General features: G+C 42.2%; 1 protein-coding gene across 1 annotated transcript in view; it reads right to left on the reverse strand.

Annotated features, from left to right (window-relative positions):
- alk (ALK receptor tyrosine kinase) overlaps nucleotides 1-26,101 on the reverse strand; it is a 698,893-nt gene that overhangs the window by 428,900 nt on the left and 243,892 nt on the right. Inside the window, exon 3 of the mRNA XM_090220448.1 lies at nucleotides 22,659-22,826. Within this exon, the coding sequence (XP_090076574.1) occupies nucleotides 22,659-22,826 (168 nt within the window). The remainder of the gene's footprint in view (nucleotides 1-22,658; nucleotides 22,827-26,101) is intronic.

The raw sequence follows: 26,101 nt of genomic DNA on the forward strand, positions 1-26,101 counted from the left end.
TGAGTAGGGTATTGGAGGCTATTTTGTAAATGACATCGCCAAAGTCGAGGATTGGTAGGATGGTCAGTTTTACAAGGGTATGTTTGGCAGCATGAGTGAAGGATGCTTTGTTACGAAATAGGAAGCCAATTCTAGATTTAACTTTGGATTGGAGATGTTTGATATGGGTCTGGAAGGAGAGTTTACAGTCTAACCAGACACCTAAGTATTTGTAGTTGTCCACGTATTCTAAGTCGGAGCCGTCCAGAGTAGTAATGTTGGACAGGCGGGTAGGTACAGGTAGCGATCGGTTGAAGAGCATGCATTTAGTTTTACTTGTATTTAAGAGCAATTGGAGGCCACGGAAGGAGAGTTGTATGGCATTGAAGCTTGCCTGGAGGGTTGTTAACACAGTATCCAAAGAAGGGCCAGAAGTATACAGAATGGTGTCGTCTGCATAGAGGTGGATCAGAGACTCACCAGCAGCAAGAGCGACCTCATTGATGTATACAGAGAAGAGAGTCGGTCCAAGAATTGAACCCTGTGGCACCCCCATAGAGACTGCCAGAGGTCCGGACAGCAGACCCTCCGATTTGACACACTGAACTCTATCAGAGAAGTAGTTGGTGAACCAGGCGAGGCAATCATTTGAGAAACCAAGGCTGTCGAGTCTGCCGATGAGGATGTGGTGATTGACAGAGTCGAAAGCCTTGGCCAGATCAATGAATACAGCTGCACAGTAATGTTTCTTATCGATGGCGGTTAAGATATCATTTAGGACCTTGAGCGTGGCTGAGGTGCACCCATGACCAGCTCTGAAACCAGATTGCATAGCAGAGAAGGTATGGTGAGATTCGAAATGGTCGGTAATCTGTTTGTTGACTTGGCTTTCGAAGACCTTAGAAAGGCATGGTAGGATAGATATAGGTCTGTAGCAGTTTGGGTCAAGAGTGTCACCCCCTTTGAAGAGGGGGATGACCGCAGCTGCTTTCCAATCTTTGGGAATCTCAGACGACACGAAAGAGAGGTTGAACAGGCTAGTAATAGGGGTGGCAACAATTTTGGCAGATAATTTTAGAAAGAAAGGGTCCAGATTGCATGTTTATTTAAGATGGTTAGGAAGGCATTTTTAAAAAATATCCAGGCATCCTCTACTGACGGGATGAGATCAATATCCTTCCAGGATACCCCGGCCAGGTCGATTAGAAAGGCCTGCTCGCTGAAGTGTTTCAGGGAGCGTTTTACAGTGATGAGTGGAGGTCGTTTGACCGCTGACCCATTACGGATGCATGCAATGAGGCAGTGATCGCTGAGATCTTGGTTGAAAACAGCAGAGGTGTATTTAGAGGGCAAGTTGGTTAGGATAATATCTATGAGGGTGCCCGTGTTTAAGGCTTTGGGGAGGTACCTGGTAGGTTCATTGATAATTTGTGTGAGGTTGAGGGCATCAAGTTTAGATTGTAGGATGGCTGGGGTGTTAAGCATGTTCCAATTTAGGTCGCCTAGCAGCACAAGCTCTGAAGATAGATGGGGGGCAATCAGTTCACATATGGTGTCCAGAGCACAGCTGGGGGCAGAGGGTGGTCTATAGCAGGCGGCAACGGAGAGAGACTTGATTTTAGAGAGGTGGATTTTTAAAAGTAGAAGTTCAAATTGTTTGGGTACAGACCTGGATAGTAGGACAGAACTCTGCAGGCTATCTTTGCAGTAGATTGCAACACCGCCCCCTTTGGCAGTTCTATCTTGTCTGAAAATGTTGTAGTTTGGAATTAAAATGTCTGAATTTTTGGTGGTCTTCCTAAGCCAGGATTCAGACACAGGTAGAACATCCGGGTTGGCAGAGTGTGCTAAAGCAGTGAATAGAACAAACTTAGGGAGGAGGCTTCTAATGTTAACATGCATGAAACCAAGGCTATTACGGTTACAGAAGTCGTCAAAAGAGAGCGCCTGGGGAATAGGAGTGGAGCTAGGCACTGCAGGGCCTGGATTCACCTCTACATCGCCAGATGAACAGAGTAGTAGTAGAATAAGGGTGCGGCTAAAAGCAATAAGAATTGGTCGTTTAGAACGTCTGGAACAGAGAGTAAAAGGAGGTTTCTGGGGGCGATAAAATAGCATCAAGGTATAATGTACAGACAAAGGTAGGATGTGAATACAGTGGAGGTAAACCTAGGTATTGAGTGATGAAGAGAGAGATATTGTCTCTAGAAACATCATTGAAACCAGGAGATGTCATTGCATGTGTGGGTGGTGGAACTAATAGGTTGGATAAGGTATAATGAGCAGGACTAGGCTCTACAGTGAAATAAGCCAATAAACACTAACCAGAACAGCAATGGACAAGGCATATTGACATGAAGGAGAGGCATGCTCAGTCGAGTGATCAAAAGGGTCCAGTGAGTGGAGAGGTTGGTTGGGGGTCACGGCGATTTAGACAGCTAAATCGGTAGCAAGCTAGCATAGGAGCAAGCTAGCATAAGATGGAGGTCTGTTATTAGCCAACTCTTGCGTTCCGTCAGTAGATTAGTGGGTTTCCGTGTGGTAGAGGGGATGAATCCAAATCACACAACAACAACAAAAATAAAAACAATAGACATAGTTATAGAGGCCCAAGAAGAAAAATAAATCAATAAATAAAAATAAAATAAAAATTGTCCGATTGTCTATTCAGATAGCAGCCGATAAGATAGCCAACGGCTAGCAGGCCGCAGATGAGCGCCCAGGCAACGTTGCGCCGGAGGAGCCAGCCGGACAGTTCCCTCGGGTAGACAACGTCGGCAGTCTAGCCGTGAAGGCCCGGTGGGGCTCCGCGTAGGCAGCAAAACGGGTCCGGATAGGTGACTGCAGCCCAGGAGTGATTGATGGAACTCTTCAGCTGGCTAGCTCCGGAACAATTGATGTTAGCTCCGGAATCGACGAAAGCCGATAGTCACACGGATAGCAGCTAGCTAGCTGCGAGATCCAGGCATGGACGTCCAGAGCCAGCGGCCGAAATCCAGGGACATGGAGAGAAAAATTGGTCCGATATGTTCCGCTCCGAGCCGCGCTGCACCGCGCCGTACAAAACTGGCGATAGATTCTCGAGCCAAAGGACAGCCGATGACCACAAACCGTGGTCAGCTGAGTACCAACGATTAGCCAGTAAATAAGCTAACTAGCTTCTGAACTAGCCCCTGAACCAGCTTCAGAGTAGCTTCTGGACCAGCTTCTGGCTAGCTCCCGGCTAGCTTCTGGCTAATTTCTGGCTAGCCTCTCGGAGGATCACAGATCTGAGGTAAATAATACTTTTTTATATAAATATAAATTGGTGAAACGGATTGCAGGAGAGTGTTCTGAAGTTTTTGGAAAAAATTTTTGGAAAATTAAAAATGTATGTGAAAAAAAAGTTGTAAATATATATATATATACGGGACACGACAGGACGAGGACAAAAATACGTCTGAACTGCTATGCCATCTTGGGAGAAAAAAGATTGAGCCAGTTAGATAGCTGTTGTAATGAGAGGTCCTCTCAGGGGAAGGGTCACCAAGGGTTCAACAGGGGGAGCCAAATCTCTGCCCGACCAAAACAGTTGTCCTCTAAATTCATTATATGGATGAGGAAATACAGCATTCGGTAAAAAAACAAACAAGTACAAGTAAATAAATCACTTGTTTACAGGTGACCAACTACTTATTTTCCACCATAATTTGCAAATAAATTAATTAAAAATCCAACTATGTGATTTTCTTGCATTTTTTTTCTAATTTTTTCTGTCATAGTTGAAGTGTACCTATGATGAAAATTACAGGCCTCTCTCATCATTTTAAGTGGGAGAACTTGCACAATTGGTGGCTGACTAAATACTTTTTTGCCCCACTGTATAAGCTAATTAATTGAGTAAGGAATCAATCATTTTCAGCGTGATCTTAATGGATATAGAATCGAATATGGAGGACATTGGCCATCAAGAAACAAATTGATTGGAGTGGCTGGATTGATGGGTGATTCAAGCCAAAATGAGAAATAATCGGGCCACTAAGATACACGATATAGAAAATGTGGACACCACTTCAAATTAGTGTATTAGGCTATTTTAGCAACACCCGTTGCCGACAGGTGTATGAAATCGAGCACACAGACAAGCAATCTCTATAGACAAATATTGGCATGTGGAATGACATTACTGAAGAAGTCAGTGACTTTCAACTAAATTTCTGCCCTGCTAGAGCTGACCCAGTCAACTGTAAGTGCTGTTATTGTGAAGTGGAAACATCTAGGAGCAACAACTGCCAAGCCAAGAAGTGGTAGGCCATACAAGCTCATTGAATAGGACCGCCGAGTGCTGAAACAAGTAGCGCGTAAAAATCTTCTGTCTTCAGTTGCAACATTCACTACCGAGTTCCAAACTGACACTGGAAGCAACTTCAGCACAAGAACTGTTCGTCGGGAGGTACATCAAATGGGTTTCCATGGGCGAATAGCCTCACACAAGCTTAAGATCACCATATGCAATGTCAAGTGTTGTCTGGAGTGATGAATCACGCTTCACCATCTGTCATTCCGACGGTCTAATCTGGTTTGGCGTATGCCAGGAGAACGCTACCTTCCCGAATATATAGTGCCAACTGTTAAGTTTGGTGGAGGAGGAATAATGGTCTGGGGATTTTTTCATGGTTCGGGCTAGGACCCTTAGTTCCAGTGAAGGAAAATCTTAATACCACAGTATTAACATGATAAATTATTTTGTGCTTCCAACTTTGTGACAACAGTTTGGGGAAAGCCGCTTCCTGTTTCAGAAAGACAATGTCCCCGTGCATAAAGCGAGGTCCATACAAAAATAGTTTGTTGAGATAGATGTGGAAGAACTTGACTGGCCTGCACAGAGCTGATCTCAACCCCATCAAACACCTTAGGGATTAATTGGAACACCAACTGCGAGCCAGGCCTAATCCCCCAACATCAGTGCCTGACCTCACTAATGCTTTTGTGGCTGAGTCCATGCAGCAATGTTCCAACATCTAGTGGAAAGCCTTCTCAGAAGAATGGAGGCTGTTATAGCAGCAAAAGGGGGGACCAACTCCATATTATTGCTCATGATTTTGGAATGAGATTTTCGACAAGCGGGTGTTCACATACTTTTGGTCATGTAGTGTAGCTCACACTTTAGCCTGGTAGATGAATGACTAATTGTGGATGTACTGGCGGTATACTGTATGTGTGAGAATTACTTAGAGTGGCAAGAAAAAGTATGTGAACCCTTTGGAATTATCTAGATTTCTACGCAAATTGGTCATACAATTACATCTGATCTTCATCTAAATCACAACATACAAACACAGTCTGCTTAAACTAATAACATACAAATTATTGTATTTTTCTTGTCTATATGGAATACATAATGTAATCATTCACAGTGTAGGTTGGAAAATGTATGTGAACACCTAGGCTAATGACTTCTCCAAAACCTAATTGGAGTCCAACCAATGAGACGAGATTGGAGATGTTGGTTAGAGCTGCCCTGAGACCCAAGATTAAGAAATGTTGACTTGCATAAATCTGGAAAGGGTTACAAAAGTATCTCTAAAAGCCTTGATGTTCATCAGTCCACGGTAAGACAAATTGTCTATAAATGGAGAAAGTTCAGCACTGTTGTTACTATCCCTAGGAGTGGCCGACATGCAAAGATGACTGCAAGAGCACAGCGCAGAATGCTCAATGAGGTTAAGAAGAATCCTAGAGTGTCAGCTAAAGATTTACAGAAACCTCTGGAACTTGCTAACATCTCTGTTGATGAGTCTACGATACGTAAAACACTAAACAAGAATGGTGTTCATGGGAGGACACCACAAAAGAAGCCACTGCTGTCCAAAAAAAACATTGCTGCACATCTGAAGTTCGCAAAAGAGCATCTGGATGTTCCACAGTGCTCCTGGTAAAATATTATGTGGACAGATTAAACTAAAGTTGGGTTTTTTGGAAGGAACAAACAACACTGTGTGTGGAGAAAAAAAGGCACAGCACACCAACATCAAAACCTCATCCCAACTGTAAAGTATGGTGAAGGGAGCCTCAGGGCCTGGACAGCTTGCTATCATCAATGGAAAAAATGAATTCCCAAGTTTATCAATACATTTTGCAGGAGAATGTAAGGGTATCTGTCCGCCAATTGAAGCTCAACAGAAGGTGGGTGATGCAACAGGACAACGACCCAAAACAGAAGTAAATCAACAACAGAATGGCTTCAACAGAAAAAAATATGCCTAATGGAGTGGCCAAGTCAGAGTCCTGACCTCAACCCGATTGAGATGCTGTGGCATGACCTCGAGAGCGGTTCACACCAGACATCTCAAGAATATTGCTGAACTAAAACAGTTTTGGTAAGAGGAATGGTCCAAAGTTTGGTTGAGGTTATTGCTGCCAAAGGAGGTTCAACCAGTTATTAAATCCAAGGGTTCACATACTTTTTCCACCCTGCACTGTGAATGTTTACACGGTGTGTTCAATAAAGACATGAAAACGTATAATTGTTTGTGCGCTATTAGTTTAAGCAGACTGTTTGTCTATTGTTGTGACCTAGATGAAGATCAGATCAAATTGTATTACCATTTATGCAGAAGTACAGGTGATTCCAAAGGGTTCACATAATTTTTATTGCCACTGTATTATGGCTGTATTGGAAGATTGTGTGAGATAATGTGGATTTTTTTAAGCCTACTTTCGATGAGTTTGAAAGTGCACATCACAACATCATGAGGTCTTTGATAATACTACAGGTCACAATATCCAATTTGCAGTCTACCAATCAGATTTCAGGAAAGGACCTCTACTGTAAACCATAACTGTCAACCCTTGCCAGTTATAAGATACTGTACATGTTTGCAAAGGGATGGTAAAGGTTCGAAAGCATTGAACAGAGCAGACATAGCCTGGTCCCAGATGTTTGTGCTGAATAAATGTATAGCCTATGGAGTTGGTCAACTATAGTAACCAATTGGCCTCAAGATTGAAATCGCTGTTTCAGCCAAAGCTCAACCTAAATCACTACGTACATGTTTACCAATATGCTTCCTTTCCTCCCTCCTACACACACACATACACACACACACAAACACAACACAAATCCACCACAAACAAAGGGTTCCGGGACATCACCAATGTTGCATCCACTTGTTAATTCACCTACCACCTTCTAGCTCCTAGTCAACTTTGCATTTTGTTTTTATGTGTGTTATTTCTTAGTTCTCTAGTTCCTTGAGTGCTGCTGTGTTGTCGGCCTGAGTGGGGATGAAAGGAATGAGCGCCAGTGTTCTAGTCAGACTCTGTAGGAGGGCAAACCACCCACCACCTCTGAGTATATTACTTGCTAATATACAGTCTCTGTACAATAAGGTAGACAAACTCAGGGTGAGGATTTCCTTCCAGAGGGACATGAGAGATTGTAACAATTTGTCTTACAGAGTCATTGCTCTCGCAAGATACACCTTCCTGGGCCATACGCCTGCTGGCTTCTCCGTACATTGCACAGACAGGAAGAACCCTCCAGGAAAATCAAAAGGTGGAGGAGTATATTTCATGATTAATAACTCTTGGTGTGATTGTAAAAAAGTACAAAACTGAAAAACTTTTGCTATCCCAATCTGAAATACCTCACCATCAAATGCCGACCCCATTACCTCCCAAGAAAATTCACATTGGTTATTGCCATGGCCGTTTATATCACCCCTCAAGCCGACACCACAGCGGCACTCAAGGAACTACACAGGACTTTGAGCAAACTGGAAACTGCACATCCCAAATCTTTATTTGTGCTATTTTCTACATTGTAGAACAATAGTGAAGACATCAAAACTATGAAATAACACATGGAATCATGTAGTAACCAAAAGAGTGTTAAACAAATATATTTTATATTTGAGATTCGTCAAAAACGGAGAACACCAACGTGAGAGTTAGTCTCATCTTTCCGTAGTGGTATTAGTCTATAGTTCGGACGCTACAGACATTTTCGCGAGAAGACCGATTTTCGGGATGTCTCGTGGCCTGACAAGCACCGCTGTAGCTCTGCCACCTTCCACCGCAGATGAGGAAGGCTGACATAGGCGGGTGCGGTGCTTTGAGACGCCCATGCCAGATATCTCTAGCTTAAACTAATCAAAATTAGATTTTTGCTGCAGTAGTTTATGTGTCGGGGGGCTAGGGTCAGTCTGTTATATCTGGAGTATTTCTCCTGTCTTATCCGGTGTCCTGTGTGAATTTAAGTATGCTCTCTCTAATTCTCTCTCTTTATTTTTCTCTCTCTGAGGACCTGAGCCCTGGGACCATGCCTCAGGATTACCTGGCATGATGCCTCCTTGTTGTCCCCAGTCCACCTGGCCGTGCTGCTGCTCCAGTTTCAACTGTTCTGCCTGCGGCTATGGAACCCTGACCTGTTCACTGTGATTACTATTATTTCACCATGCTGGTCATTTATGAACATTTTAAAATCTTGGCCATGTTCTGTTATAATCTCTACCCGGCACTGACATTCATGATTTCTGATTTCTTGATTCAAGTTTTGATTAATACTTGTTTCAAATTTGTACTGCACTGTTAGGAGCTAGTAACACAAGCATTTAGCTGCACCCACTATAACATTTACTAAACTGTGTATGCGATCAATAAACTTTGGTGTGATTTGATTTAATTGGACAGATTGCAGACTGTATTGTAATTACACCCCAACGAACATCAGGGATAATTCATTTTTTCCCCTGACTTCTCGTTTAAATGTATTTTGTAGCTTTAATTACTACCCCTTGTTTGAATTGTCTTTTCTAGTTAGTTACAGACTGAGTGAATACAGGCTGACAGTGCATCTCCATGTCAGAGGTAATTGGCTGAGCAGGCATTAAGGCGGGCTGAACGGTGGTGGAGCGCCACCATCTGGAAGTGTAAAGAATTACACAACCTGCTTGGCTTTGTCATTTCATCCTCAAGGTAGGGCAGTGTTTTCCAGACTGGGATCTTTGGCCCAACAAAAAGCCTGATGCATTTACATATCAATTGTATCTTTCAGTTCTGTTATATGAATGGAAATCTGACAGTAACTTGAGTGATAATCATTTCAGGTCATTTTCAGATAAGGTTCAATTTAGGACATTCATTGTGAAATGAGTTGGAAGAAACATTCCCATACCCAGGGACCACGGGTAATTGGGTAATTGTGGTGGTTGATAATTCAGACAAAACGCATGGCGGCAGGATATATATAATTCAAAACTTTGTATAATGCAGGGAAAGAGCTAGGCTAGAGTTGACATAGGGCTGCTGTGGAAAACGAGTGAGTGAATGAGCTTAAAGCCCTCAAGGTTGGTCAGTGCATTAGGGGGTAGAGGCTTTCAACAGCAACCAGGTGTCTATGGTCTCTGGTTTCTCCAGTCCTCCATTGCTTTGGGGTAGATTAAAGGTGAATGCTTTAAATAACTAATCTATATTTTCTCATTAGTGGTGGATCGTAAAAAGGTTTGTTGATTCTAAAGGGTTGAAAAGGTTGGAAAGAAAAGTCTTCTGGTGTCTAAAGCTTTTGAATACAAGCATGTCTATCTCTCTCTGAGGCATAGCTCAAGAGTGTGGGAAGTACAGCTCTTCCACTGTGCTCTGTGATTCATGGTTGGGGTCAATTCCATTGCCACTCATTTTTGTCATTTCTTTTCGATAAGAATTGGAATCTCAGTTTACTTTGTGAATGGACTGAATTGAAATGGAATTGACCCCAACCCCACTGTGAGTGAGCCTATATACCCTTGCTGAACATGTACACATCTGGGGAAAAGAGCAAAGCTTGATTGGGGTCTATGGTGGGTCACTTAATGTTTAGCCCCACAAACGAATCATATCACCCATCTGTGTGTAGTTGCCATTAGCACAGATGTTCCCATTCCAAATAGGAGGGAGTAAGTTCCAAATGCAGCCCTTTAAACATTTATAGAGTGAATGATCATGCATGTTAACATGCGCTAATAGGGTTTGCCACTGTCTTGTATGGTACACTATGTAATCAGAGTTTTTAATATAGACTTTAAGGACCGGTTTCCTGGACACGGATTAAACATAGTCCTGGACTAAAAAGCATGCTCAATTGAGAATCTAAACACTCCATTGACAGTGATTTTTAGTCTCGGACTAGTTCTGATAATCTGTCTGGGAAACTGGCACAATTTTAGTCAGAATTCCCCTCAACTAAGTAAATCCAACTGTTACATTCTCTCTTTCATCACATGTTTTCTGGTGATTGGAGAGGTTGGTTTCACTTTCAACGCAGAGAATGTAGCAATGTGGCCATCCTCACCACACACTGCCATGTATCCAAGCATGTTGGCATGGAGATACTGGGTCAACCGGCACTAGTTTGCATGTCCTGTTCCTGCCCGCCCTATCAGGTCAAGAAAATAGAAAGTGGAGGTTGATGAGGATGATGGCCGGCGCTTCACCGAAATGCAAGGGCGAGCTAGTGGTGAACGGCAAAGCAAAACACATTGCCTCCCATCCAAAGTAATACCTCTTAATTATTTGCCCAAATAGGAGCAGTTTCTGGGGGGAAAATAGTTGGCGGCTAGGGGTCATTTGTTCTTAGTGTGGCTGGAGCACCATCGATCAACTCAGACATAATCTCACAGAGCAGAGGCAGAAATAAACCTGGGAGACGGCAGTCTGGTCACAGATTTTCTTTTTACTCTCGCTGCAGGGTAGCCTGGTGGTTAGAGCGTTGGACTTGTAACCGAAAGGTTGCAAGTTCAAATCCCCGAGCTGACAAGGTACAAATCTGTCGTTCTGCCCCTGAACAGGCAGTTTAACCCACTGTTCCTAGGCCGTCATTGAAAATAAGAATTTGTTCTTAACTGACTTGCCTAGTTAAATAACGATAAAACATTTTTAAAATACTTTGAGGACTCGGTGTATATCTTTTACATGACTGACTAAACTTCCAAACAAATGCTCACTAACCTAAACAGTAAAATCATAATAATCCAGTAAAGTGCAGAGAGGACTTTAGTGTAGATTTTTTATAGAACTTACTGAAGTGACTGAACATACAAATGAATGCTGACTAACCTGAACATAATCATGGGAATGTCAGTAAGAGCAGAAGAGTTGACAGTGGTTTTAAAGAAATGATGTTCAACTTCTCTAAATTATTTTGTCCTGACTTGACTGATAACATTAATCTGATAACTGGTATTTATCTAATCAACCAACTATGTTTAATTGTAACCCAATTAAATTAATCATGCAACTATTAACTCATTAGGAATTGGGGCACCACGAGAGCGGTTCTTTCAAGAGTTACCATCTCCTGAATTAAACTCTAAAGGTCTTTACCTATTACATCCATAAACAGTCAACTTATTAATCATAATCTTATATCATATCATCATTCTGAACAGTCGTAACCTCCTTGCATCTGAAAAACTCCAAGCCTTACTTATGATTCAGTACTACAAAAATTGGTTCAATTATTTATATATTAGCTAACTAAATGGTAACACAGGATAAAAATACACACAATACATTAGAAACAGGTCCCTAAAACGAGTCCGATATCGACATAACCTGAACGGCCACTCAGCAAGGAAGAAGCCACTGCTCCAAAACTGCCACAAAAAATGCCAGACTACAGTTTGCAACTTTTGGAGAAATGTCCTCTGGTCTGATGAAACAAAAATAGAACTGTTTGGCCATAATGACCACTGTTATGTTTGGAGGAAAAGGGGGAGGCTTGCAAGCCGAAGAACACCATCCCAACTGTGAAGCACCGGGGTGGCAGCATCATGTTGTGGGGTGCTTTGCTGCAGGAGGGTCTGGTGCACTGCACAAAATAGATGGCATCAAGAGGATGGAAAATTACGTGGATATATGGAAGCAACATCTCAAGTCATCAGTCAGAAAGTTAAAGCTTGGTTGCAAATGGGTCTTCCAAATGGACAAATAATTCATTCTCTCTACTATTATTCTGACATTTCACATTCTTAAAATAAAGTGGTGATCCTAACTGACCTAAGACAGGGAATTTTTACTTGGATTAAATGTCAGGAATTGTGAAAAACTAACATTACATTTATTTCGCTGAGGTGTATGTAAACTTCCGAATTCAACTGTATTTACGTGAAAATGCCTTTGTTTGCCGTGTGTCTCTCCTAACCGGGCAGCCTTGGAAAGGGGGTTGGACCTTATTGCGGCACACTTGTAAGGCTTGTCGTGTAGTGCCAGTGATTGTACAGGAGGTGACTTTATCGTCTCTACCTCGTGTTGAGATTCAGAATTCAAACCACTTTAAACGTGAGCTGCAGAGCTACGTCTCTCTGGTCGTATATGTTAATTCTTAACCCATTATTTTACACAGTTCGTTCAAAGGGGCTGTTCCGACAGGCTGACACACTCTCTGACCTCACTCAGGGGATGGTGACTACATACTGGGCACCATTATAGAAACAATTTCCTATTATATTTTCTAAAATTACATCCCTCTCTTAACAAAAACATGTTCATAATTTTTCATAGCTGAATGGAAACTTTGTGCATGTAGTATGTATACTTTCCAAGTTACAGTATTTCCTTTTATAAGATTTGCAATGACATCACAAAATAACACACACTATGACATTAGTGTTTTTTAGACCACCTCTGACTATTCCCCACATTCTATGTTCAAAATATTTTTTCAGTATTTACTTTAGAACGTGTTAAGAGTTTTGGCAGGAAAAGTCTGTGAAACAAAGTCACATTCCTCGGGTGAATTTGGGGAGGGAATTCCTCTGGTGAATTTAGGGAGGGAAACCTGAATCTTCTCTCTGTGATTTACAACAGAGTGCGAGGTGTTAACCCCCACTAGTTCCCTCCTACCCCACCAAAGCAGTCATTTGGACTCTGTGAGTGGAGTTAATTGATTACCCAAACGTCCATGGTCAGCTGCATTTGTTCTGGTCATAGTGACATAGCAATGAGAGATTCTACAATAGTCAATATCAGACCAAATTAGGCCAATCTTTCTCATCAATCAGTGACAACATTCATGCCAAAATTAAATGTTTTTGTATTTCACGCTCTTGCAAATGATTGTCTTGGCCTAATACATTAAAAAGCACTGTTAGTGGATATTTTAGACTGTTTGTGTGATATTTATTCAAATGTCCATTCCTCAGACCTAGGCTTAAATGGGATAGAGATTTTCACAGAAATGTAATTGCTGCCACATTACCCATCCCAACGCATTACATGCATTACATTACACGTTGAGAGCAGCAAATGATCATCCGCAGCGCATAACTGCATTCCTGGAGCAGTTTTAGAGGTTACGTGCCTTGCTCAAGGGTACAACGGCAGTAGGTTGCACCTGGGATATTAATGCCAGGAGCCCTCCAGTTGTCGTCTTAAATACAACCAGATTTTTCCAAGCAGCTTGGAATTCCAACCAACAACCCTCCTAAAAGGCTACCGCCACCTCACTAGGTCTTTGAATGTACAGTATGTAATATGAAGACTCATAATGTACAATATGATTCAAGCAAGGTTACTCTCTAACCTCAAGGCCTTTGAGTGTAGAATATGACTCAACCAACTCTTTCCACTCAGTGACACATTTTCTTTTACTTTCTCATCCCGGTGTACAAATATAGTGACTGCAAACACAATTATGCCACTCAACTCTTGGCTGACAAAGCAGCAGATGAAGATCAATGAAGTGCCAGCCATGTGCCAGCCAAGACCCCAAAACAACAATCCCCCTTTGCCAGTAGCTAGCTTCCCCCTCAACACCAATTGTCATCTCTCTTGCCAGCCCAGCAATGCTTTTTGCTGCCCCTCTACTTTCTGAGAGAAAATCACCTCAGACAGATGACCTCGATCACTAGCCACAGTGTACGTAGAATCTCAACAAGGAGGTCCTCCCGGGTGGCGCAGTGGCCTAGGGCACTGCATCGCAGCGCTAGCTGTGCTACCGGGAGGTCCGTTGGGCGAAGCACAATTGGCCTAGCATCGTCCGGGTTAGGGAGGGCTTGGCCGGTAGGGATATTCTTGTCTCATCGCGGGCCGGGCGCAGTGCACGCTAACCAAGGTCGCCAGATGCACTGTGTTTCCTCCGACACATTGGTGCGTCTGGCTTCCGGGTTGGATGTGCGCTGTGTTAAGAAGCAGTGCGGCTCGGTTGGGTTGTGTTTCGGAGGACGCATGGCTTTCAACCTTTGTCTCTCCCGAGCCCGTACGGGAGTTGTAGCGATGAGACAAGATAGTAATTACTCACAATTGGATACCATGAAATTGGTATCCAATTGTTAGGGTGTAAAAAGGGGTAAACAAAATTATCTCAACAAGGCCTGCAATGGCTCAGAGTTTTATAATGCTTGGTGGCTGTAGGGTTTAGTGTCATCTCCTTGAGCAATTGATGGTATATTGGAGAGGCAGGGTGCTGAATGGGTGCTGAACACAAAAAAGCTTTGTTGAATCAAGAGGCTTCAGTCATGTTGCCTTGTTGTACGGTACAGGTGGGCAAAATATTTGTTCCATGTGCTTTAGAGTCCAGTGTCCTTTTTTCCTGAATCTAGAGACCCACAGTATGCAGTGTTTTGTTATGACTCAGCACCTTGATAATTAGTTGATTTGCTGAATTAAGTACAGTGAGGCAAAAAAAGTATTTAGTCAGCCACCAATTGTGCAAGTTCTGTAAAAAGGCCTGTAATTTTCATCATAGGTACACTTCAACTATGACAGACAAAATGGGAAAAATAAATCCAGAAAATCACATTGTAGGATTTTTTATGAATTTATTTGCAAATTATGGTGGAAAATGAGTATTTGGTCAATAACAAAAGTTTATCTCAAAACTTTGTTATATACCCTTTGTTGGCAATGACAGAGGTCAAACGTTTTCTGTAAGTCTTCACAAGGTTTTCACACACTGTTGCTGGTATTTTGGCCCATGCCTCAATGCAAATCTCCTCTAGAGCAGTGATGTTTTGGGGCTGTTGCTGGGCAACACGAACTTTCAACTCCCTCCAAAGATTTTCTATGGGGTTGAGATCTGGAGACTGGCTAGGTCACTCCAGGACCTTGAAATGCTTCTTACGAAGCCACTCCTTCGTAGCCCCGGGCGGTGTGTTTGGGATCATTGTCATGCTGAAAGACCCAGCCACGTTTCATCTTCAATGCCCTTGCTGATGGTAGGCTTTGTTACTTTGGTTCCAGCTCTCTGCAGGTCATTCACTGGGTCCCCCCCATGTGGTTCTGGGATTTTTACTCACTGTTCTTGTGATCATTTTGTCCCCACTGGGTGAGATCTTGCGTGGAGCCCCAGATTGAGGGAGATTATCAATGGTCTTGTATGTCTTCCATTTCCTAATAATTGCTCCCACAGTTGATTTCTTCAAACCAAGCTGCTTACCTATTGCAGATTCAGTCTTCCCAGCCTGGTGGAGGTCTACAATTTTGTTTCTGGTGTCCTTTGACAGCTCTTTGGTCTTGGCCATAGTGGAGTTTGGAGTGTGACTGTTTGAGGTTGTGGACAGGTGTATTTTATACTGATAACAAGTTCAAACAGGTGCAATCAATACAGGTAACGAGTGGAGGACAGAGGAGCCTCTTAAAGAAGAAGTTACAGGTCTGTGATAGCCAGACATTTTGCTTGTTTGTAGGTGACCAAATACTTATTTTCCACCATAATTTGCAAATAAATTGATTTAAAATCCTACAATGTGATTTTCTGGATTTTCTTCTCTCATTTTGTCTGTCATAGTTGAAGTGTACCTATGATGAAAATTACAGGCCTCTCTCATCTTTTTAAGTGGGAGAACTTGCACAATTGGTGGTTGACCAAATACTTTTTTGCCCCACTGTATGTGTGTGCTGTGCTAGAACAAAAGCCTGCACACACTGTGGTTTGAAAAACAGTGTATTAGAGGGGATCAACCACAGTGACAGCATCTTGACAATAACTAAGAATTCATACAGTTTTGATTGTTTAGAACAACCTTAACCGTGCCGATATCAGTCATAAAGGTACATTAAATAAAGGAAATGACAGAGTTATTTTGATTGAGCCAGTTAGATAGCTGTTGTGATGAGAGGTCCTCTCAGGGGAAGGGTCACCAAGGGTTCAACAGGGGGAGCCAAATCTCTGCCCGACCTAAACAGTTTGCCCTCTAAAGTCATTATATGGATGAGGAAATACAACATTCGGTAAAAAAAAAATAAGTACAAGTAAATAAATGAATACATCATTTGTACATTAATTACCAGTCTGAGTGAGAGTGGTGCCAATATCAACACGAGCTCGTCTGTAATCTAATTGGGTAGTGTACCCTAGAGACCCATTTGAATGGACGGTTATGAAAGCAATGCTGTGTAACTTTGAGTTTTATCATATGCCACAGATACCGTCAACCTTCACTTGAACTTTGGATGTTTCTTATTTAGACTTCAGAGGAATGGTTTCTGGCGTCTGTGAGAAAAAAAACAAGAGCTAGTAAAAATCAATGTAATAGAAAACTACATCCCCCAAATTTAGCCTTTGAGATAATGCTGCTGCATCGTCTTCCCTCCGCTCTATGTAGTCCCTGACGACCTGCTTTTCCCTTTGAAGATAATTGCTTCACTAAATTATTTATTATCTCCCAATAGTACAAGCTAAGTCAATCTATTTGCTTGCAACTGTATTAGTATGTGTCACAAACAGAAGAAGTGAGTGTGTGTCTGGCCTATGAAGTAATGCTTGATAATGTCACTGCATTGGCAGGTAAAGTTATTACAGGCAAAGGCCTGCATGCAAACAAGAATGTGTGTGTGTGTGTGTGTGTGTGTGTGTGTGTGTGTGTGTGTGTGTGTGTGCGTGTGTGTACGTGCATGTGTGTCTGTACGTGTGTGTGTGTGTGTTCTTGTGGGCATGAACGCGCATGTGTCTGGTAGGCAAGGCAGGCATCTCAACTTCAATCCTAACCTATACCATAACAATAATGTGTCTCATCCCTAACCCTAACCCAAATCCAACCTACACCCGATACCTGATCTAACCTGTTTACACTAGCACAGTATCCATACTACGACAGCTTCAATGAGTCCAGGATAATTGTTTCCCAAGAAAAGGCCCCTTCAACGTTCACATGCAACATTTCCACAATACTCGTGATCTGATATTTGAGGCACTTTGTATTGAAAAGGACATCATCAGGGGTGCTGTTTGATTATTCCTTGATTATCTCCTTGGTTCTGCCCTTAAGGTAAACAGTAAAACAGCAACAGCAGGTTGAGGAAAAGAGAAATGTTTTGTTATAGATGCACCCATCTTGGCTTCCTTCCTCCCCCCTCTATCTCTAGTTCTCTCTCTGTATATCTTCCCCTTTGTCATAGCAAGGTTGAGGAGTCACACACTGTGCTCCTGCCCCCATTCAAACTCCAGATGACACTTTGTCTGCACTCTGTCGCTAAAAAAACAAATCAATGGCCATGGCAAACAAGCAACCTACTGGATATCTCCCCCCTGCCGGTGCCCCTCTAGGCCAGCTGATGCCTTTTCACCTCGGCGTGTGTGAACGAAAATCTATGTGTAATCATATTCACACAAATCCTCTGCAGTGGCAGTGGGGGGGGGGGGGGGGGGTAGACATCTGGAATTGAGAATGGCCCTCTTGAATCGAGGGGTTGCGAGAGAAGCCAAGCGCTTTGAAAATAATTGTCTTTTTCATCAAGCTTGATTTCTTCTAAATCTCTGCACCAGAGAGGTGATTCATTTGTAATCTGCGCTATTCGCCACACCAGCCATGTCTCAGAGGAGACAAATCATATTGGGCTCAAAGATGGCTGCTTCGTTCAGTTGACCGGCTATGCAGATTTTCCCACTGTCACCTCCAGCCTTGCTATGATTTGTGCCAATGTCTCCTATTGCCACCTGTTTGCCACGGTGGACAAACACTTCCTGGTGCCCTCTGACACTGGACCCAGCCTTTGCAGTCACACAGCCTTAATCAACAATTCTACCCCATGATCCCCTATGCTAATCGCCTGGCCAAAGACATCAGTGCCCCAAGCTATTGTCATTAGCCGCATCTCTAATATGCCTGTTCATCACCATGGGGGGGGAAGAGTGGGATGCAGTGCAGTCACTTAGCATGCTATGCTAAGCCCTGCTAGTGTGGATAAAGAGTCCCACCCTGAGTGGGATTAGATGTTGTTTAAGAGTACTTACACCAGGTCAAAGCAAATCAACATATGCTTCAATTACGTGTAGGCTTTGCATGTGCCAAGTCAGTAAGTCTTTGGTGAACCTCTAGGTAGTTAAAACTAGGTCTAAGACGTGTGCTGTCTTAAAGTGGGTTGTCCGTACTATTAGTGCTAGATATAGAAGTGAGTCTATGTATGCCAATGCAATTGTCCCAAAAAACCACCCCCCTGCTTTATCAATGCTTGTGTGATAGGTCACCTGTTATTCTCACCTAAAAGCAGCTAGCCAGTATCGCAGGTTCCCAATGTAGTACGACAGCCTAGAAGTTTAACTTTACCATAGAATAACGAAAGAGCTTGTGCATTTCCCGGATCATATTCATCCAACTTTTCAGCCCTTATTTCCGTCCCTATAAATTGCAGGCGCCGGTGGAATGTACTGAGACAGCGGCTACGCCTAATCATTCAAAGCACGCCCACCGCATTTGCCTGATCTAAAGGGTTGAGGGGATTATGCACGTACATTTCCTTTGTGCTTATTTTACCTTCAGCCATGTATGGTGCACTCCTTTTTTTGTTACCCACGTGTAGATGACATTGATTGCTGCTGCCAGGTTGCAACTGGTGGAAGGGAAGCGAGAGACAGAGAGGGCCTGAACAGGTAACTGTTCAGGTGACTTTATAGCCTGTGGCTTTAAAGTCAGATCACGTTAATTTGATCACCCTCGTGTAATTTATCTGTGTATTATTACAATTTAAAATTCCTGCATTGGGCACAAGCCCTACGTTCAACTGTCTTTGAGGCAGGTGCTACAATTATTTCAGTGAGAATTAATTATTATGTTTCCTATCCGACCACATGCTGTTGTGGCTTCAGCATTTCACCAAAAAACTAAATGTATTATGTCTGACTTTATAGTCCACTGTGGCTAAACAAAATCAGAAAGTATCTGCTGTTAAATATATATGAGATATATATGAGTGATCTTTGATCACTTTGTCATTACGTTTGTTTGGGTTGTTTCCATTGTTGGTATCATTACCTTGCAATTTCAAAGACTTTACGGACTTTACGGAATTATCAGGCGAGTGTGGCGATACAAAGAGAGGTAACTGAATTGCATTGACTGACTGAGGCTTTGTAGAGCGTCTCCCTCTCTATACTTTATGGATTAACATGGCCTTTTTTAATCTCAACCCATCATTTAGAATGCTTAAGGGGACATGATAAATATCATTAGAACATGTAAGGAAGTGGACACACCCTCCATTCTCACCATCATCTCTGGAGATGAGTTTTCTCCTCTTACAAACGCAAAGCTATGCTAAGAACATGACTGAGGCTTGGGAATAGTGGTGCTTTTGTACTCACGTTTGAAATGATACAGACTACTACCATGAATTGTCTCCTTGGAGATACAGTGCATTCGGAAAGTATTCAGACCCCTTGACTTTTTCCACATTTTGTTAAGTTACAGCCTTATTCTTAAATTGATTAAATAAAAAAAAAATCCTCATCAATCTACACACAATACCCAATAATGACAAAGTGAAAACAGGTTAAGAATGTTTCGCAAAAAAAGAAATAGCTCATTTACACAAGTATTTGCTATGAGACTCGAAATTGATCTAAGGTGCATCATGTTTCCATTGATCATCATTGAGATGTTTCTACAACTTGGTTGGAGTCCACTAGTGGTACATTCAATTGATTGGACATGATTTGGAAAGGCACACACCTGTCTATATAAGGTCCCACAGTTGACAGTGCATGTCAGACCAAAAAACAAGCCATGACGTCGAAAGAATTGTCCGTAGAGCTCAAAGACAGAATTGTGTCGAGGCACAGATCTGAGGAAGGGTACCAAAATATTTCTGAAGCATTCCATAATTCTTAAAACCTCTCTAGGATAGGGGGCAGCATTTGGAATTTTGGATGAAAGGCATGCCCAAATTCAACTGCCTGCTACTCATCCCCAGAAGATAAGATATGCATAGTATTAGTAGATTTGGATAGAAAACAATCTTACGTTTCTAAAACTGTTTGAATCATGATTGTGAGTATAACAGAACGTATGTAGCAGGCGAAACCCCGAGGACAAACCATTCAGATTTTTTTTTTACATTTGAGGTCACTCTCTTTTCAATGAGCTTTCATTGGGAATCCAGATTTCTAAGGGACTTGCTTGCAGTTCCTACAGCTTCCACTGGATGTCACCAGTCTTTAGAAACTGGTTGAGGTTTTTCCTTTGTGTAATGAAGAAGTAGCCCGGTTCAAAACGAGGGTCACTTCATGTGTACTGTTTGATAGAGGCGTGTGACCAGAAAGCTAGCGTCAGTTTGTTTTCTTCCTGTATTGACCACAGATCATCCCGTCTTCAATTTTATCGATTATTTACTTTAAAAAATACCTAAAGTTGTATTACAAAAGTAGTTTTGGCAAAGTTTACAGGTAACTTTGAGATATTTTGTAGTCACGTTGCGCAAGTTGGAACCGGTGTTTTTCTGGAACAAACGCGCCAAATAAATGGAGATTTTGGATATATATCTACGGAATTAATCGAACAAAAGGACCATTTGCGATGTTTATGGGACATATTGGAGTGCCAACAGAAGAAGCTTGTCAAAGGTAAGGCATGATTTATATTTTTATTTCTGCGTTTTGTGTCAAGCCTGCAGGGTTGAAGTGCTGGGGAAGTACCTTCTACATCATTTTATCTTTCATTCAGCAACTTTAAAATGATACAGAAGTACAGTGTCCATATTAGGCCAGCCTCAGTCTCAGCAGGACTTACTGGATACATTGTATTTCATACTCTTTTGTTTACGGAGGTGCTATCCTCAGATAATAGCATCGTTTGCTTTTGCCGAAAAGCCTTTTTAAAATCTGACATGTTGGCTGGATTCACAACACGTGTAGCTTTAATTTGGTATCTTACATGTGTGACTTCAAGAAAGTTTGATTTTTATAGTAATTTATTTGAATTTGGCGCTCTGCATTTTCTCTGGCTTTTGGCCAAGTGGGACGCTACCATTCCACATATCCCAGAGAGGTTCAATTGAAAAAGTTTGTAACCACCAAGATTCTTCCTAGAGCTGGCCGCCTGGCTAAACTGAGCTATCGGGGGAGAAGGGCCTTAGTCAGGGAGGTGACCAAGAACCTGATGGTCAACCTTACAGAGCTCCAGAGTTCATCTGTGGAGATGGGAGAACCTTCCAGAAGGACAACCATCTCTGCAGCACTCCACCAATCAGGCCTTTATGGTAGAGTGGCCAGACCGAATCCACTCCTCAGTAAAAGGTACATGAGAGCCCACTTGGAGTTTGCCAAAGGGTACCTAAAGGACTCTCAGACCATGACAAACAATATTCTATGGTGTGATGAAACCAATATTAAACTCTGGAGGAAACCTGGCACTATCCATACGGTGAAGCATGGTGCTGGCAGCATCATGCGGTGGGGATATTTTTCAGCGGAGGGAACTGGGAGGCTAGTCAGGAACGGAGAAAAATAAAGAGCGATCCTTGATGAAAACCTGCTCCAGAGCACTCAGGACCTCAGACTGGGGCGAAGGTTCACCTTCCAACAGGACAGTGACCTTAAGCACACAGCCAAGACAACTCAGAAATGGTTTCGGGACAAGTCTCTGAAAGACCTTGAGTGGCCTGCCAGAGGCCGGACTCGAACCCGATCTAACATCTCTGAAGAGACCTGAAAATAGCTATGAAGCAACACTCCCCATCCAATCTGACAGCTTGAGAGGATCTGCAGGGAAGAAATGGGAGAAACTCCCCAAAATCAGGAGTTGCCAAGCTTGTAGCTCCATACCCAAGAAGACTCAAAGCTGTAATCACTGCCAATGGTGCTTCAACAAAGTAAAGAGTAAATGGTCTAAATACTTATGGAAGTGTCATATTTCAGTTTTTGCTTTGCCATTATGGGGTATTGTTTGTAGATTGATGAAGGGAAAAAACTATTTAATCCATTTTAGAATAAGGCTGTAACGTAACAAAATGTGGAAAAAGTCAAGTGGTCTGCATACTTTCCGAATGCACTGTATATCAACAACACTCTGGAATAGAGTCTAAGTTTTCATGCATGTCGTGTAATATTCTACCTGAAGGTTTCACCCAGTTAAAAGCATCTCTGGTTATCTTCAGCCTTGTTCCGTGTTGTCCTTTTGTGTTCTCCTAGTGTAGTATGCTAACATTGAAAACCTCTATTCCTGTAGCACCACCGTAACCAAATGTCTTTGTTGAACCAAAGTTGTAAAACAAACACAAAAGCAGCTTTTCCAAAGAGTGATTCCTGAACAAGCACACAGCATTTCTGAAAATAATCTTAGGTATGAGTGTTGGTTGTCTCCTCTGTATGAAATACAGTGTATCCAGTAAGTCCTGCTGAGACTGAGGCTGGCCTAATATGGACACTGTACTTCTGTATCATTTTAAAGTTGCTAAATGAAAGAGAAAATGATGTAGAAGGTACTTCCCCAGTTTCGGAGTTGCGATACCTTCATTCTTACCTTCCTCCCAGCCCTGTGTACTTCCTCCTTTCTTCTCCCTCCTCCCGTTCCCCTCTTCCCAGGGGTTCTCTGCCGCCACCACGCTCCATGTGAAATCCGGGTTATCCTCAGGCTGCAGGTGGTCACATGACTTCCTGTTGCCGGGGCACCCCGTATCTAAAGGAAGATGATATACAGTCAATTCACGGCATGTAGCTACTATGGGTGAATTGTGTCATAAATCATAAACAAAATGGCTGCATCTCAAGTCTTGAGTGGCCTCTTTCCCCTTGCCTTCTCTTTCAAGCACTGATCTGAAAATACAGGATGAAAGCAATATGGCTGGAGGTCCACTGTTGCACTCGATCAGTTTGGATCAAGGAAATGAGATAAGTAGAGGAAGCTGCTTTCGAGTATTGAGATGTACCCCATGTAGAAGTGCAGAAGAGATCAAATGAGAAGTATGTTTTCCAAAGAGAGCTATTCTGTAAAGTTTAAACCCATCTGTTACAGTTTATAATTATCAGTGAGACACACGGGCTATACAAATTATTGTTGGAAGTGAACACAAAGGCAACAGGCAACTGCTTCAGAAATAATTCAATTTGTAGCGCACACGGAAACAATCCCTTCTCTGTAAGGTATTGTATAATCCACAAAGTCAAATTGCTGTTTTCCAGGGAAGGTTAGCATGTACCTATAGATTTTCAAACAATCCGCTGTTATTACAGTAATAAACCATTCAGAAAAGTATCACTCAGACAGACAATTGAACAGTGGTGGTGCACACTCCCTCCCTCTTTCATTCGTTCCCTACCTACATCCATCCATCCATAAATTCATTGTTCCCTCCCGAGATGGCCACCAGCAGAGAAACAGAGATGTCCCTGTGGCTTAGGTAACTGACAATCTGTCTTTTGGAGTGCTCTATCAGTTTCAAATGGTTTCTCGCCATGGGTTATTGTACAAAAAAGCCCCAAGCCAGAGTGAATCTATCAGCCTATCATTCAATCACCTCTCAGGGGTCCTGGCTGGCTGGACGCTTTACACAACAACATGTTGTAGCGGAAGACACAAAACATGACCTCATAGCTGTAAAGTCTGTTAACTGAGGTGTTTCTTGTTGCATCAGTGAACATCGTTAGATAGAAGCACATCCATAGATGTTTATCTTTGGTTCAGCATGAGTATGACTGTATAATGTGTGATATAAACTGTCCTGTATAAACTAGTGTTACAGATACAGGTATCCTGTGTGTGTATTTATTTTCTCTGCTTCTCCCCTCACAGGTGGCATTCATCATTCCCCAATCAGTCATCAATCAGTCGCTAATCAGAAGACACACCTCCTCCTGTTTCCATTACCCTATCACATTCCCTTTCCCTTGGTTTAAAAACCCTGTCTGTTGTTTGCTCTAAAGTGCCATCTCTCTGTCAATCTCTCGGTAGTTCTCTGGTTTTGTTTTCACTACTACATGTCACTTTGTCCCCCACATGTGAGTATTGTTTTTGTTATGTTTGATGGTGGGAAAAGGGGGTACTAAGACCAGTCGCCCATTGGCATACACTACCCGTAGGTAAACTTTGTTTAAAAACACTAGTTAGAACTTTTTTTTTTTTAGTTAGTTAGTTAGCTGTATTGAAGTAGGCTAGTCTAGCTTAGGGGTATTTTTGGATATTTGTTTCTTTCCTTGGGTCGAGCTCAGCCCCCCCACTCGCCTCCCCCCTTACCGTGTGTTTGCAAATAAACCCTGAGTGTTTGACGGTAGATGTCTGTGGTTATTTTGTTCTCACCGTTACTTTGTCAAAGGGATTTGTAACACTAGAGAGGGGATTCACAATCCATGCAATTGGTGTAAAAATGCTGACTGACAACTTCTACCACACGGTAGTTAATTTATTCCCCTTGTGATTTACAGAATAGTGTGTGGGATTTATACCAAGTTGCTGTTACAGTAGGCCCATTGTGAATCCCAAAAATGTGTTCTGTGGCCAGGAGCGTTTATGATCTGGAGTTCGGTATGGTACTGTTTTATGCACTCTTTGAGGACCATTGCATGACCGAGGTCACTTGGGGTTCACTCAACCATTTACCGGGCAGACTGTTTTTAGGCCCCAAGTAAGGGACATTTTACAAGTGAACTTAAGTTATTATTTTGAGACTGTGTTGTGACCTTTGTGCTTTATTTTGGTAATACAACCAACGCAAAAAAGCATGGTTGTTTTTGAAGTTATTTATTTCGATGTTTCAAGGTTTTTGCAACACTGACTTTTACATAAGCCCTTTGATTTCTCCTTTTGTTGATGAGTTGGTCGCATCTGTCAGTAAAGTCTACACCAATACAAACTTTTATCTGGTCGGCACGACCTAACCGGCACCCCTAACAAACAACTTCAAGTCAAAACCGTTAAAACACACGTCAAAATGAGAATGCATGAGTACAAAAGATCCTTACCAATGTGTTCTCCAGCTCATAAAATATTTTAGAAAAAGGCTCACTGCTGGTTTTTTGCAAGGTATGGAAAACAGGGGTGTCAAGCCAAAAGTATTACTTGTTAAACAATCTCTTTCTCTGAGCAACAGTATTAATAAAGTAAACTTTTTTTTAATACAATATAGCTCAGTATTTTATACAGTGATTGTTGCTCATCTTTATCAAGGGTGTCAATTTCAGACCCCACTGTACACAGATACACACTGAAATAGAGAAACATCCCTTACAGACACTCTTATCTTCTATACATGTCTCAGACAAATGTATGCAAGACAGTTTTATGCACACATATCTAAATATACAAATATGTATCACAGATATACTACTTATACATGACTGACCCTCCAGCAGGCACAAACACATTTACACACATACAGAGCTATTGTACATTTGGCTGTTTCTCCCATTTTTCACTCTTGTATACCGCACACATTAATGAATGCAGAAGCACACTTGTGCACTATGACTGCCTTACCACTCATGCACGTTGCCAAATTGGCCAGAGAAATGACTCCAGGCTTTTAACGGAATCACAAGGCTGGCACAAGGCTTTCCCATCCACTACATGAGCAAACTTTGTGAATTGCCCATTTATCCTCATTTGGATCCCTAATTCATTTGTATGTCTTAATGTGCCCCTGAATACGTAATCACATTCCCTTTGGCATCACTCAGCAATACTACTGTGATAGAAAAATTATGCATTCACCTTATTTGTTGGGTATTTTAATTATTTAATTAACAAACTAAGATATTTCTCTCCTGCTAATACTGAGTTTAATGGTGTCCCCTCTAGCTTCCTGCAGCTAGTCTGTGTGTTGAGGAAATGGGTTTTACTAGCGATCTATACAACTTTACAGCCACGTTCCATTCTATGATCAGTGGTGCACTGGGGAGATGTATTACATGGATAGAGATGGACTGGAACAAAGGGTCCTAGACATCCTTGTCATCAGG

Source organism: Oncorhynchus mykiss, chromosome 25 (genome assembly GCF_057628025.1).
Source record: "Oncorhynchus mykiss isolate SJ-2025 chromosome 25, ASM5762802v1, whole genome shotgun sequence".
Lineage (NCBI taxonomy): Eukaryota > Metazoa > Chordata > Actinopteri > Salmoniformes > Salmonidae > Oncorhynchus > Oncorhynchus mykiss.